A 16,111-nucleotide genomic window follows, 5' to 3' on the forward strand; every position below is an offset into this window, starting at 1 on the left:
TTGGAATCATATTATTGCTTCTCCTTCATCTCACAGTCATATTGACCTCACATTTTCACCAGAAGATGTATTATGACATCTAATTGGTCCTAAATGGAAATGGTTCCAATTCTACTATCATTACTTCTACAAAACAGAAAGTCAGGTCAACTTTTATGATGTCTTGTTGGTCCTTAATGAAAACGATGCCAAACTGACATCCTGTATATCCACTGCAGCAGCTAATTTAAATATCTAGTTATTGCTCAGTGTATCCCCTAGGGTTGTAAGACTGAGAGTAAAAAATCCCCTTGATGTCAGAACTGGGAGTCAGAGTAAAAAACAAATCTTGTATCAAAACTGGGGGTCATATGAAAAATTTGGGGGTCTCTGAAGCACAAATGAGTTTGAAGGGAAACACTGTTACCAAAGAATATTGTATATGTTTTCCACACTCAGCAGTTATAAGGAAGAAATGGTCTTTTCCTTAACTCCTGGACTTTTTTGGGAGCTAATTGGGCATCAGCTCCTTTAAATAACTCTGATATGATCTGATTTTGATTAAACTTGGTATATAGGCATATATTATATAGATCTCACATAAGTCTGATTTTGATTAAACTTGGTATATAGGCATATATGATCTAGATCTCACATAATAAAGTGATATAATGACTAAGAAACATCAGTATTAATGAGTTGATATTGCATCTGATATGTTGAGCTTGTTACCACCCCCCAAGACTATTTTCGATCCAGTTTTGGTAAAATCACTTGAATCACCCATATCTTTACAATGTATGTGTGTATTAATGAGGTGATCTACCATCAGCCCAAATGTCACATAACAACTGACTATATTTCTCTCATAGAATATGGCACTGAACAGATCGTGGACAAGGTTAAACTTTCTACCTTTGATATGTACTAACATAATATACATTAAAGGTGAAAGTTACTTGTCTGAAAATATAAGCCTGGTAATTGTCTTACCTTCATTAGTATAGTGAAGTAGAGGTGTTGCTTTTCTAAAGACAATTGCATTGACAGTGATGGCATCATTGTAAACAGTGTTATAGGGAAATGTTACAGTTTAAGCTTTTACAAGTCAGATACATTGGTGTGTGCATTAAAACTCAGACCCAGGTGTTAGCATTAACACTCAGACCCAGATGTTAGCATTAACACATGGACATGTGTATGCATTAAGACTCAGACCCAGGTGTTAGCATTAACACATGGACATGTGTATGCATTAACACTCAGACCCAGGTGTTAGCATTAACACATGGACATGTGTATGCATTAACACTCAGACCCATGTGTTAGCATTAACACATGGACATGTGTATGCATTAAGACTCAGACCCATGTGTTAGCATTAACACATGGACATGTGTATGCATTAAGACTCAGACCCATGTGTTAGCATTAACACATGGACATGTGTATGCATTAAGACTCAGACCCAGGTGTTAGCATTAACACATGGACATGTGTATGCATTAACACTCAGACCCAGGTGTTAGCATTAACACATGGACATGTGTATGCATTAACACTCAGACCCATGTGTTAGCATTAACACATGGACATGTGTATGCATTAACACTCAGACCCAGGTGTTAGCATTAACACATGGACAGTGGTCTAGAATTTTGCAAGTCAGATATGGCAGGTGGGGGTATATTAATGCACAGACCAAAATGTGTGCATTGAAGCAGATTCATGTGCATATGTGACAACCATTAAGATTTTGGCATAATCATTATGATTGTGTTACACCTAATTATGTCTTATGCTCACCTGTGTGTTGATTGATAAAAATTTAAATAAAGCAATAAATAAGAAATAAAATCCTTTTCTAAATCCTTATATTCCTAAATCCTTGTATTATCCAGATACATTATTTGTGAGATAATTTTATCAAAGAAGGCTCTCATGTATCACCTGCATATTTGAAAGAGTACACATATCATACATGTACTTTCCTAGTGTTCTCCTTATAGCAGTTGTATATGAAACATTTCCTGGAAAACCAACTGATTTCTTCAGTTGGATATCTAGTTTTCTCAGTATCATTATAGTAATAATGAGTATTGGTTGAAGAACCAGTCTCTAACATGTATAATGGGCAAGATACAATATGCAGCAAGTTTTTTTAATGTGATTCAGGCATGTGAAATAAAGGGTAAAATTTTGGAGGATAACAATGTTGTTGAACTTTAAAACAAGCCAGATTAAAAAAAGGATAAATCAAGAGTGCTTGAGAAATCAAGCTGATGGATATATGAGTGATGTAATACAAGACATCATGCTTATTGCAGGATTTGTGGAGTTGACTTTATGATCACAGTAGAAAGTTAAACATATAGACTAGATAAAGTATGTGTCGTGTATTTTTAAATCAGTTTTGTGTTTGAAACGAATGCACTAATCCACTTTGATTTTGCCTGTTTGTGGCAAAAACTTGAATTGGTTGCAGATCCAGTTTAGTTAATAAATGTACATTTTTCAAACAGTTAATTGTAATTATGACACTGGTCTTGTTCAGATTATGCATTTTTTCCCACTTAGATTTTGCATGGCCTACCCTAGGGGTTGGCATATACTTGTATGCAGGTGTGTGCATAAACACACAGACCCATGCTGGGATTTGCAAATCAGGTATAGGGTTGTATGCAATAAAGCACATGTCCAGGTGAAATGCTAGGTTCCTTTATGTAAGAAGTTGCACTGTATTACAGGGATGTACACATTAAAGCACATGTCCAGGTGAAATGCTAATTTCCTTTATGTAAGAAGTTGCACTGTATTACAGGGATGTACACATTAAAGCACATGTCCAGGTGAAATGCTAGGTTCCTTTATGTAAGAAGTTGCACTGTATTACAGGGATGTACGCATTAAAGCACATGTCGAGGTGAAATGCTAGGTTCCTTTATGTAAGAAGTTGCACTGTATTACAGGGATGTACGATTAAAGCACATGTCGAGGTGAAATGCTAGGTTCCTTTATGTAAGAAGTTGCACTGTATTACAGGGATGTACGATTAAAGCACATGTTGAGGTGAAATGCTAGGTTCCTTTATGTAAGAAGTTGCACTGTATTACAGGGATGTATGCATTAAAGCACATGTCCAGGTGAAATGCCAGGTTCCTTTATGTAAGAAGTTGCACTGTATTACAGGGATGTACGATTAAAGCACATGTCCAGGTGAAATGCTAGGTTCCTTTATGTAAGAAGTTGCACTGTATTACAGGGATGTATGCATTAAAGCACATGTCCAGGTGAAATGCTAGGTTCCTTTATGTAAGAAGTTGCACTGTATTACAGGGATGTACGATTAAAGCACATGTCCAGGTGAAATGCTAGGTTCCTTTATGTAAGAAGTTGCACTGTATTACAGGGATGTACGCATTAAAGCACATGTCCAGGTGAAATGCCAGGTTCCTTTATGTAAGAAGTTGCACTGTATTACAGGGATGTACGATTAAAGCACATGTCCAGGTGAAATGCTAGGTTCCTTTATGTAAGAAGTTGCACTGTATTACAGGGATGTATGCATTAAAGCACATGTCCAGGTGAAATGCTAATTTCCTTTATGTAAGAAGTTGCACTGTATGTATGAAGATTATTTGGCATTTATTCCTCAGTTTTCAGCTACAGACTTGGGTATGTATACTCACACTGTACATGTTTGAACATTAGTTTTGTACAATATAATTTTGAAGGCTAAAAAGGTAGGTTTTTCCTGTAACGAAGAAAATGTTTGAGATCAGTGATATAAAAAGGATATGGGAAGACCGCATTTTTAAGGGCAAGAGTATTTTGAATCAGTTATCTTCTGTTAAGACAAGAAAATGCTTTCCAGTGGTTATCTGTCCATACACCTTGCTGATAAAAAAAACTTAAAATGATGTCATCTGATACATCAGTCATTATTTGTCTCTGCACTTAAATATTTTTCTGTCCTGTCTTGTTTTGTAATTTATGTACATTATGAAATATGCTATTTGTAGAGAAGGAAATCCTATGTTAGAGAGATAGATGGTATTTCTTGGTTTATCAGTTTGGTTACACAGTCTGTCCAGATGGTATATTAATTTTAGTATTGCCCTTGATAAACATTTGATTTTCCACACATATTGCAGTATAAAATTTGCAGATTTCATTTTCATCTTACTTTTAATATTTAATGGATTGATGGATTTGGCTGCCCATAAATGGTTGCAAGTGAGTATTATTTCATGAATTAATGGATTTTCAGCACAGTGGTATTTAACTTCTTTGTTTTGTGGCATAGTTAGATTATTTCCACTCAGGTTTACAAATCATGAAAAGGTAAGGTAATTTTTAAGTAAAAAAATGTTTCCAAAACGTAAGTAAATAAAATGGATGGTTACCCCACATACAGAGTTGTTTCCCTTTCCTGTAGAGGTGTAATAATTATTTGTGTATTTTTTCTACTTTTTAAACTGTTTTTGAAGTGATAAAATATTTTATGGAAAGGTACACCGTCGGTAAAAAAAAATATTTCTTGAAATTTTTTAGAAGTCCTTGAAAACTTGTAAAGTCAATGAAAAACTGCTTATTGGGGATATACAAATGTATTCTCAATACTAACATTACTATTTGTTAAAAGTCATGTACTAGGCGTGTACATTGTTGTGCATTGTGCATGCTGGACATTGCTTTCAATGGAATGCTTGCCTACACATTGTGAGGTTACCAATCTTTCCCTTTTGCATGTATTTCCAGAATTCAAGACAGTATTGACAGTAACAAGAACGATAATCAGTCCATTTTTGTATCTGGCAATAAAAATGCAAACCATTCTAGCAGCTTAGATAATATGGGACAAGGAGGGAGATTAAAAGGTAAGAGAATGATAAGGAAAAGTATTTTCCTTTCAGTTTGACTCGATGATTTTAACCTCCTTTACTTGCTGAGGTAAATATTTAATGGCATTAAGAGAACAGTGGTATTGAAGGGTCAGCAGACTTGCCAACCTATACGATTTTGCCATAAGTTTTATGAAAATTACAATTAAAATACAGACTTATGGCATAAAAGCAAAAACTACAGAAAAATGATCATTGCCGGAAAAAAAATTCATCCCTATTTGATTTGGATCTGGTTTTCATATTGGAATTAGTGAAATTAATCAGGGAACCAAACTATCTTTAGAGCAGCACCTCAAACGCTTTAAACTACACATATTTCTTCATGCGAAGTGTCTGCATGATGAAACTTGATTATAGAATTTATAAATAAATGGCATATAGCAAGCAATGCATGTTTAAGACGGAAGGGAAAATAAGCCTCTTGAAAAGTGTTAATAATCAGCACACGAGAATAAAAAGGAATATTCAAATTCTTGTGAATAATAGCTGGAAGGGACACAATTACGTTTATTGGACATCGCATGCCAATTTGAGTATTACTCATGGTAGGAGATATGAGTGCCGTCGTTATGTGAAATGGAAAAAGAATTTCCAAGAATTACGTCAACTTGAGAGATAGCAACAAGCCATTGAGCTGCATAGGGTTTGGAACCAGATTTTGTGCAACTGTACTAGTTTTAAATAAAGTCTACACGTACTTTACAAACTTTTCAGTTGAACATATTGTTTATTTTTGCTGCATGTTTCGAATACTGAACTTTTAATTACATTTTCCAGCTTTACATTAGCAGTTTATGATATTTTTTTTTACACCTTACTGAAAACTGGTTAAGCTTATGGAAAAAAATCAACTGTCTTACTGAGATGGACTTGTCAGGGTTGGCAGGACTGGGTCAGATCTGAATATTATTAGCTCTACTGGTTATAAACCAGAAGAATTTATCCAATACATTGATGTCCATTGTCTGTCATCTGTTATCCATTGTCCATCCATCTGTTTGATACCTCTACTTTTAAACTATTTGGAGGATTGCCTTGAAACATTGTGAATTTGTTCCATGGTCTAGTTGCTAGCAAGTGAAGATGGTGCTGTTTGGACATCCTGCATGACTTCCAGAGTGATCCTCTTGAAAACCTTGTTATCACTAATCCTTCTGAATGGATGGTGAAGTTTTCACTGCAAGATTTCTCATGATTTCTAGTTGGTCTAAAATTAAATTGCACTAATGGGTATCCAACATAGCCACCACAGCATCCGTGTTGAAAATCTTGTTATTGCTCTAACCTGAGTAAAGATGCCAATGGTACCTGCCGGTTGTTAATAACTTGGGTAATAAAATAAACAACCAGGTACCCATTAAAAAAAAAAGTTTTCCAAGTTCAGATTGAGACACAGAATAATAATTACAGTTCGAGGCTCGTGTTGTATGCACATTTATTCATCATCACATGGGCATGTATGGATGCTTAGAATTTAATTGTCATACTATATAATAATACAAATCCATTCTTGCATGACCTATTTAAGAATCAGCACTGATATTTCAAGCTCGACTGTCCTAATTTTGTGCCTGTCCATGGTTTGTGTGCCATTTTTCTCAAGACTTAAACCCGCTTGTTTTGAGATCCTGATGATATTAACTGGGTCAGTACCTTTCATCAACAGTGACACTGATTAAGAAATATTTGACAAAATACAATTTAAATACGTACTACAATTCAGATAAAAGAAAGCACAATAAAAATGTTCAGTTTAACTAATGGCATTTTTGCCTAAAGTTTGTGGCCCTGGAGCGAGTGTTAGCTGTTCAAGTCAGAGCCACTGTTCACATGTTTGTTAACAGGACCTTTTTTATTGGCAGGAAACCCAAGACACATTTTTTTCACAGCAAAGGCAACACAAACACTTCGCTACCGTAACATGCACTTCTTATACCATATTAGGAAAAAATGAACAAAATGGAAAACTATACAAAATGAAATTTTTCACTTAAATATAAGGGAAACATCTTTGTTACTTAATAACATTGAAAACAAATCTAATAAAAATTTACCTCGTGTGTAAATGTGGTAAATTTTGCATGACCTTTACATAAACAGTTCCAAGAAAACAGACAAGTTTCTTGAATGTGAAACAACTTGTCCAGTAAATTAATAGAATAAAATAGAGACAAACAGTCATACATATAATTATATTGTTATAAAGGATAAACAATATATCAATTTAAAAAAAATATATACAATTTTATTTAGTGCATAAAGCAGCATTGGCATTAAGGTCATTAGGATACAAAGTATCTAACTTATGAAACCAATAAGTTTCTTTTATGAGTCTGTTCATGTCACCATGCACAATATCTATTGGCATGAAAGAAAAATTGAGTAGAGGGTGATTATTGGTGTTAAAGTGTGTTGAAATATTAGAGGAAAACTGAGGATCTCTATAATTTTTTATATGAAAGCGATGATTATTCATTCTCTTAGAAACTTGTTGAAGTGTTTGTCCAACATATTGCAGGCTACCCTTTTTAACTGGTTATCAAATAAATCACATCAGTTGACATGCAGTTAATGTTATCACAGAGAAAATACATCTTTTGTACTTGTATTAACGGTATTGAAAATACCTCTTTTGTATTAGCACTATTGAAAGAAGTACTTTCTCTTATATTTGCACATTGAGAGCACACATTTAGATGACAAAAATTGTCTTTTTTTATTGTCTGCCTGCTTAGTTCTAATTGGAAAGTCTTGCAAATTCTGGTTCTTCTATAATGTTCAGCATTTGTGTTGTTTTTTTATCCCAGAACCATTTGTCCAAGATTAATTCTATTTTTATATTAATTACATAGCAGACTCATCCAAATTTGAAAATAAATGTTACAAGATGTCATTAAAAAAACTCCAACCCCTCAAAGAACCCCAGGATGTATTGATGTGATTGATGGATGTTATATTACTGCAAAATATTAGAGGAGAGGGATTTTATTAAATCTATAAACTTGTTGCACTGAATCGTCATTAAGGAATGAACCATGGCAAGTCAAGTCGCATAAATTAATATAGACATGTAGACTCGTTAAAGTGAGTATTATGCATAAATAATTTATCGATTTCTTTTGTGTCTATACTCTTGTATTAACTACTAATCCACATGAAAGTAGCCAATTTGTGGCAAAAACTTTAAATGTAATTAGCAAAATTAAATGTACTTGTTTCATAGTTTTCTGTAGTTAGGCATGTAATATACAAATCACTTTTGTATGCTTGGATTGCACTTTTTTGTAACTTATATTAGTAATAATTATGCTTATACCTCTTTGGGGTTTGGCACATGTGAGCCTACAGCAAAGCAGTTCAGGTTCACATTTAGTACAGTTTCCCTTTGTTCAGGTACCCGGGTAGCCAGTTGTTAGGACTGACTGGTACCTGGTAGAAATTTTCCAAAATTTTGACATCTCTACTTGTGAGTGGAAAGTCATAAGACTTATTATGATGTCCAGTTGGTCCTAAAATGGTGCTGCATAGATGTCAAATATCACCACCACAGCAGCCGTAATCAGGTTATCGCTATTCCTTTGAAAGGAAGGTCATATCCACATGGGGTTTTTACTAAAAGAAGTTCTTTTAATGTTGTAGCAGAGTGATTTTTTTCACTTCATACATGCTTCAGCTCAGACAGTAATAATGCATATACAAGGGAAATATTTAGTGATTCACCACTTTGACTTTATTGACATAAATTACATTAGTGTATGTTAATAACATTAACTTACATTAACTCTGTAATGGAATAGAATAATATTGAGTACCGTCTTTGTTTGAAAGCTAGCTAACTCAAAATGTTCCATTGTAAGGATGAAATATTCTCTTATTTAGAAAGGAGAAAAAACATGCCAAGGATAGAGAGATGAGAAAGGAAAAATATACGGACAGCTAACAAGCATTTAAATTACAATGGATATAAAATTCTGTTTATATATAGAAAATATAAATATGGCATTGAAATATTGTTACACTTCTGCACTTCATTATAAGCAGGTACCAATACAAATATTGTTACACTCAGCATGTCCTTATAAGCAGGTACCAATACAAATATTGTTACACTCTGCACTTCCTTATAAGCAGGTACCAAAACAAATATTGTTACACTCTGTACTTCCTTATAAGCAGGTACCAATACAAATATTGTTACACTTCTGCACTTCCTTATAAGCAGGTACCAATACAAATATTGTTACACTCTGCACTTCCTTATAAGCAGGTACCAATACAAATATTGTTACACTCTGCACTTCCTTATAAGCAGGTACCAATACAAATATTGTTACACTCTGCACTTCCTTATAAGCAGGTACCAATACAAATATTGTTACACTCTGCACTTCGTTATAAGCAGTTACCAATACAAACAATCAAATATTCTTTATTATTGAACATATCTGTATATAGGAAAGATATATTATTTCCTGATTTTAAGAAATAATATTCAACTACTAAACTTGTGGCCATTCATTTTCTTCAAGCAATGTGACATTACTTGAGCATGATGTAATTGCAAATTATAATTACCCTATTTATGGAACCAGCATTTCTTTATTGCTAGCATCTATATTCCTTTGTCTTTTGGTGTTTTCTATATGTGACAATATATACAAAAATGAACATAGAATGTGATTACCATGAGCAAATTCTACGCAATGAACAGATAGTGCGACAGATAGACAAATTTAACAAAGAGACAAACAAGATACTTTTCTTGCTATCCTAGTATTATTATGTCAACCTGTATTTTGAATACATATAAGAAAATTACTTCATTCAGGACTTCAGATCAATAAAATATTGTATTAAACTGCAGTGTCTTAACTCCAGAATTGCATTGCAAGTAGTGTTGTACATGTTAGTTTACAATTAACTTCAAAATAATATAATGTAAATACTTTTTAAGCATAGGGACTCTTACTGGTTACACCATTATAATAAAATATGAAATTCTGTTCTCAAATAATGCAGACTTCTATTTAGAATCATGAACATAAATACTTTATATAAAGTTTCGAACCATTTACTGTCTATACAGTTTTCTTCATTTTCTATGATGTTTCAGTGTGTTCCAGCTTATCTGTGAGTAAGCATGGCAGAACTGACCTGTTTCTTTACAAATTTATATGTTGTATGCTCCATTGCTAAAAAGCAACCAGTCAGCTGCTTGTTTTTTTGTAGGTTACTGATTACTTCATCTATTGTATCCTGAGTTTTAGTCTTTAGTGATCACTAAAACAGTTATACAGGATTCAATAAAATCATGATGGTTTATGTACATTTAATTTGTAAAATATTATCCCTGTTACGGTGGTAGTTGGTCCTAAATGAAATGCCAATCTGACATCCAAAATGGCCACCACAGAAGCCATCATGAATATCGTTATGACTACTCTTCCTGAAAGGAAAGTTATATCAACATGGGGCTTTCACCAGTAAACCATTTATGGTTTTGTAGATGGTCTTATATGAAAATTGTGCCGATCTGATAGACAATATGGTCATCTGGAAAAATCTTGATATTATACTACAATGAGATGGAAAGTCATATCAGTTTTAATTTTCACAAGGAGACTTCTCATGATGTTCTAAATGAAAATGGTACCAGTCTGACATGCATTATGGCTCCATGACAGATTGAGATGGGGTTTTCATCAGAAGATTAATTCTGTTACATTGTTGGTCCCAAATGAAAATTGTGCAAATCTGACATCATATGGCAACCATGGCAGTATTTTGAAAATCTTGTTATCACTCCAAAATGGAAAATCCTGTCAGCATGATGTTTTCACCAGAAGAATGTTTGGTCATATCGACATAGTTCACAAAAGACATGTAGCTTCTCCTAAACATAAACGATGCCAGTCTTTTATAGAACATGGCTGCCATCTTGAAAATCTCGATATTACCACTCCACCTGAATGGATAGTCATATTTGCATGCAGTTTTCACAACAAGTCTTCCTGTGGCGTATAGCTTGTCTGAAATAATGGTTCTCAACTTACATCCAGTATTGTTGTCCATTTATTAATTTGAAAATCTTGTCACGCAAGAATATCTGATGTGGTTTTACAGAATTCCAGGAAATTCTTATTGATAGAGTATAAGGGACTCTTGTTTGCAAAGAAGAATAAATATTAAGCAAAAAGATGAAAAGACAATCTCTTTAAAATTCAAATGGGTAGTTTTGCAGGAAGATGTTTTAGAAGTGAATGTGAGTGATCAATAAATGTTTGCTTTTTGATTCAAGTATTCATGTTAAAAAATCTAAATAAAGATGCAGTTGTTTCTAAGTGATCAAGCCAGAATTAGAAAGGCAAAGGGAACTTGTTGCACAAAAAAGTTTTCATGTGTATTTTTATGTATGCCTATGTTTTTGATTTTGAGAAATTATTCTTGCAAGTATATTGTCAAAGTTTTAAAGTTTTGTAAAATGAATCTAGGAAGAAATGTGTTCTTTTTATGTCATGTGGTCCTGAAAATGTTTACTTGAATTTACAAAACAGGTGAAAAGGAAAATGAAGGAAATATAGGAAAACCAGAATCAATACAAGGAATAAAAATACAGTATCACCTCGATGATGACCCCACTCTTAAGGCCAGGACAGTAATTCCCAATCAGGAAGAACCCAAGAAAAGGTTGAAGTCGCCTCTCCAAGATAGGTCTTCATCTTCGTCTAGCTCCTCCTCAAGCAAAGACAGATCCTCATCTTCGTCTAGCAGATCATCGTCTAAGGCAAAGTCGGTTTCTAGCAGTAATTCAGACCGGTCAAGATCAAAATCAAGGTCCAAGTCTAAGAAACATTCATCATCTGGGGAAGAGAAGAGAAGGGAGAGGAAAAAGATTGAGGTATATATACATTTTGTACAACACTTTATAGATCTATATTATCTGCCTAGCTTGTTACTTGAGTAGACTATTTCTTATAGGTGAGCAGTTAAAACTATTTTTAATTACCATATTTGCTGGCCTATAAGACGATACTTGTTGACCGGAAAATCTTAGCTTTGTCTTATACTCCGAATCGACTTATACATGGATTATGTTGTCTGAATCCCTTTATCATATTTTTCATATGGAAAATAATTCTCCAAGAGTACAAAAATAATGTGCAAAAAATATTTCATTTTGGGGAAGAGAGCATGTATGAACAAATATTGAGTATATTAAACAATTACATGATCATCAGTATTGAAAGTTAACATATATCAGATGTAATTGCGCTAAAGCATCATGCACCAGTAATATACGTTGTTTGTAATATATGCTGTTTAAATTTAATTACATATATGTGCGTTAGAATTTCAAGTTAGAAGATCAATAACCATGACAAAGAAATATTCCATCACAATTTTCTTCTTGCACCTAATGATTGATTTGTATGCCCCATTGAGAGACAGACAGGCAGATATCTTCATGATTGTAAATCTGTATTGTTCACATACCTGATGACTGATTTTACTTGTGTACAAGTGCAGTACCATATTCCATTATCAATTAATGCCACTAGTTAAGCAATTCCTTCTAATTTTTGTTTCCACTTCCATTATTACAAGAATCACATGGCTTTATAGTGGTATTTACACGCTAATTAAATATGCTGTGATTGTATTCAGTCATTCCAAGATAATACCTGTTTGAGCTCAAGATTCTGCAGACCAAATCAAATTAGCGAGGCTACTAATATGGAAATGAGGCTACCCATGGGTATTATGAATACTATACCATATAGTTAAAGGAAATGCTCTGTGGTTGCTATTGTAAATTTCTCAGCCAGTGAATTTTGAACTTGCTGATGGAACAGACAGCAATTTAAAGTACATCTAGCATGAGCAAAGATCAAAAACAGTTGCATCCTAAGTACGGAAAGAGTACATGCACTTTAAACAAAATCATAATTGTTAGGAATGGAGAGGTTGTTACACTTGCAAATAAAATTTGACAGCATGCAAAATGGTCATTCTTGGGATTTAACCTAATAGAGACTATATAGAAATAACTATTGTGAATATCTAAACCCTGAAGGAGTATGGTATGTATTTTCATGGTTACGTTTACTCTTTCATTTATTAATGTTTTCTCTCTTTGACAAAAGCTTCAGCAACACAGGGGCAAAGAGTTAAAAAAAAAGAACCAAAAAATCCACAAAGAGCTGAACTCTCTCTCTCTCTCTCTTTCTCATATATATTGGTCCATATTTAAGTTTGATCACGAGGTGCAAAAAGAAAAATGCGATGGAATATATATGCATCTTTCTCTCTGTATCTCTCTTCCAACATCCAACCTCGGAAAATGCATTTTAGTATAATGATGCAATTTCTCTATTGCTGGTAATCTGAAATAGCATACAGTGATACTTTTAATATTTATGAAACTGGAAGTTATTATAATTTAATTCCACACAGCATTGCAAATTTTATCATTTATGTAAATCAATAAATTTTTCGGTCAGCATCATTATATTTTGCTAAAAGTACATAATACATTAATAATACTTCATGTGAAATAAATTAAGTACTTTTAGTTTACAGTTAATGTGTAACTCAATACATTTTTGGGTCAGCGTTGTTATATGCAGCTAAAAGTACACGATACATTTAAAATACTTTTTGTGAAATAAATTAGATACTTTTGGTTACATTTAATGATCTTGACTGGAAAGGTTACAGAGTTACAGGTAGGATAGAATTCGCGATGGTGTATGGAATGAAGTGAAAAACAATATGGCTTCGTCTTATACTCAGCATCGACTTATATAAGGATGAAGGATAGAAAATTTGCCAGATTTGCTGATTTGTCTTAAACTCCGCATGGAAATATAGACTGGCAAATACGGTAGTAATTCTTTTTAAAAAAATGGGAATAAAATGCTAAATTTTTTCTTTTCCAGATCTTCATAAAGTATTTTTTAGGGTTAAAATCACATCATGTGTTGTAGAAAACTAGTACTTACTAGCTGTTGATTCATGTGCCCTTTTATGTTTTCATATGATTTGTAAACAATGGTTAAAATATAGTTCTGTTATTTATTTCTTGAGATTTCTTATTATTTTTTTAAAAGATTTTTGTAATTTTAAGAATGGGACATCATATTTTACTGGATTCATAAAGTATTGAAGCTTGAAAAATGAATACACAGTATGCATGAGTGGCTTTCGCTACAATGCATGCATGAGTATACAAATGAGTAGTCTGCAAACCAGGACTACCAATTGTTTTTCAGACTACTATACTGTAAGTTTCTTTAAGCCCCCTGGACTACCAGCTGCATTTTCTATAGCAGTAAGTATAAACTGTAGTCCTACAATGCTGCAAGTATAAACTGTAGTCCTACAATGCTGTAAGTATAAACTGTAGTCCTACAATGCTGTAAGTATAAACTGTAGTCCTACAGTGCAGTAAGTATAAACTGTAGTCCTACAATGCAGTAAGTATAAACTTTTGTCCTACAATGCAGTAAGTATAAACTGTAGTCCTACAATGCAGTAAGTATAAATTGTAGTCCTACAGTGCAGTAAGTATAAACTGTAGTCCTACAATGCTGTAAGTATAAACTGTAGTCCTACAATGCTGTAAGTATAAACTGTTGTCCTACAATGCTGTAAGTATAAACTGTTGTCCTACAATGCAGTAAGTATAAACTGTAGTCCTACAGTGCAGTAAGTATAAACTGTAGTCCTACAATGCTGTAAGTATAAACTGTTGTCCTACAATGCAGTAAGTATAAACTGTAGTCATACAATGCAGACACTTATATATATATATATATATTAAGGATGGTCACAGTCTTGCTGCTTGAATAAACCTTGTTTTGATGCATGTTCCCGAATCCCAGAACTACAGGCTAAATTTTCAAGATCATCTGACATAGTTTGCTACCCATATTGACATTATTGCACCACTTAAAGTTGGATTGCTTTAGTTGTACTATATGCACTATAATACCCTTTTCCTTGCTGAATTACATTCAAATACAATCAAGCAGTTACATTTTTATAACCGTTGTATGACATTAGCTGAGGAATGCTCAACTCTGTTAACATGCAGTTACTTTTCCTTAAAGAAACAATGTCTCATCACATTTGTATTTTGTGTCATTTAAAAACAGAATAGCTATTAACTAGCACTGCTCTGATCATTTTAAGGACATTTCTTGAAAGATAAATTTGTATTTTTGAAGGAAAAAAATGTGTAGTTAAGAATCAGTTAGGTCTGAAACAGACCAAGCAATAGACCATCACAACCCTTATTATCCTGGCTTAACTTTTTTTTCATTTTATTTATAATTTAAGGTACACTGTTTATTTTCTATTATTTTGCAAAAAATAAATAAATAGATATCTCAGATATTGTAGTTTCTTGTAACGATGGAGAAAAATCAGTTTCATCTGATTGTTTGTAATGTTTAAATTACAGATGTTTGAGTGATGAATGCTAAAAAACATGAAAATGTAATTGTGTAAACAAATTGATTTACCTGAAATATTTGTTTATTTTTCAGAACCATATGAAATTATCCATCTACATGTTTTTAATGGCATGTTAAATGGAAATTATTGAAAAATCTGGGCTACCATAATTTCGTATGAGCTATAATATTTTTCCATTTGATTATTGATCGGTCTACCATCGCATATTAGTGATTTGTCCACCTGAGTGTGTCACCGATTTTCAGGCTTTCATGACTTGATGAATGATGTAAAATGTGGTATTCAGTCCAGAGTATCATATCATAAAGCTTTACAAGGATTTGGATATTATAGTTCAAACATAGCTATCATGCAGTTGCTTCTTACAATCTGTAAAACATTGCAGTTACAACTTTGTAGCAAGGAGTTTATGTCATAATAGAGATTCTAAATTACTGTTTTGTTTGGAGTATATTTTTCCCATATTACTTGACCAGATAATTTACAGCATTTGAAAATGCACATATTCTTTTCACAGTATGAAATTAAAGTACACCTATTCTCCTACTACAAATAAGCTCCCTGCATGGCCAAATGGTCTAAAGCGCTGTCCGTTACGGATCACTGCCATCTCACCTCTGTCTGCGTGGGTTCGAGTCTCGGATTCAGCCACTGTGGGTATGTGAGAAAGCTTGCCAGTAGCTTCTAGTGGGTCGGTGGTTCTTTCCGGGATTTTCACAGATTCTTCCTCCACCATTTAATACTGG

General features: G+C 33.4%; 1 protein-coding gene across 1 annotated transcript in view; it reads left to right on the forward strand.

Moving 5' to 3' along the window:
- Positions 1-11,850, forward strand: part of LOC149791884 (uncharacterized) — a 65,855-nt gene extending 54,005 nt beyond the window's left edge. Inside the window, exons 16-17 of the mRNA XM_089969491.1 lie at positions 4,741-4,859; positions 11,441-11,850. Coding sequence (XP_089825617.1) covers positions 4,741-4,859; positions 11,441-11,850 — 529 coding nt within the window. The remainder of the gene's footprint in view (positions 1-4,740; positions 4,860-11,440) is intronic.
- Positions 11,851-16,111: the final 4,261 nt, after the last annotated feature.

The sequence above is a fragment of the Sinohyriopsis cumingii genome, chromosome 9 (assembly GCF_028554795.1).
Source record: "Sinohyriopsis cumingii isolate HCF-2022 chromosome 9, ASM2855479v2, whole genome shotgun sequence".
Classification (NCBI taxonomy): Eukaryota; Metazoa; Mollusca; class Bivalvia; order Unionida; family Unionidae; genus Sinohyriopsis; species Sinohyriopsis cumingii.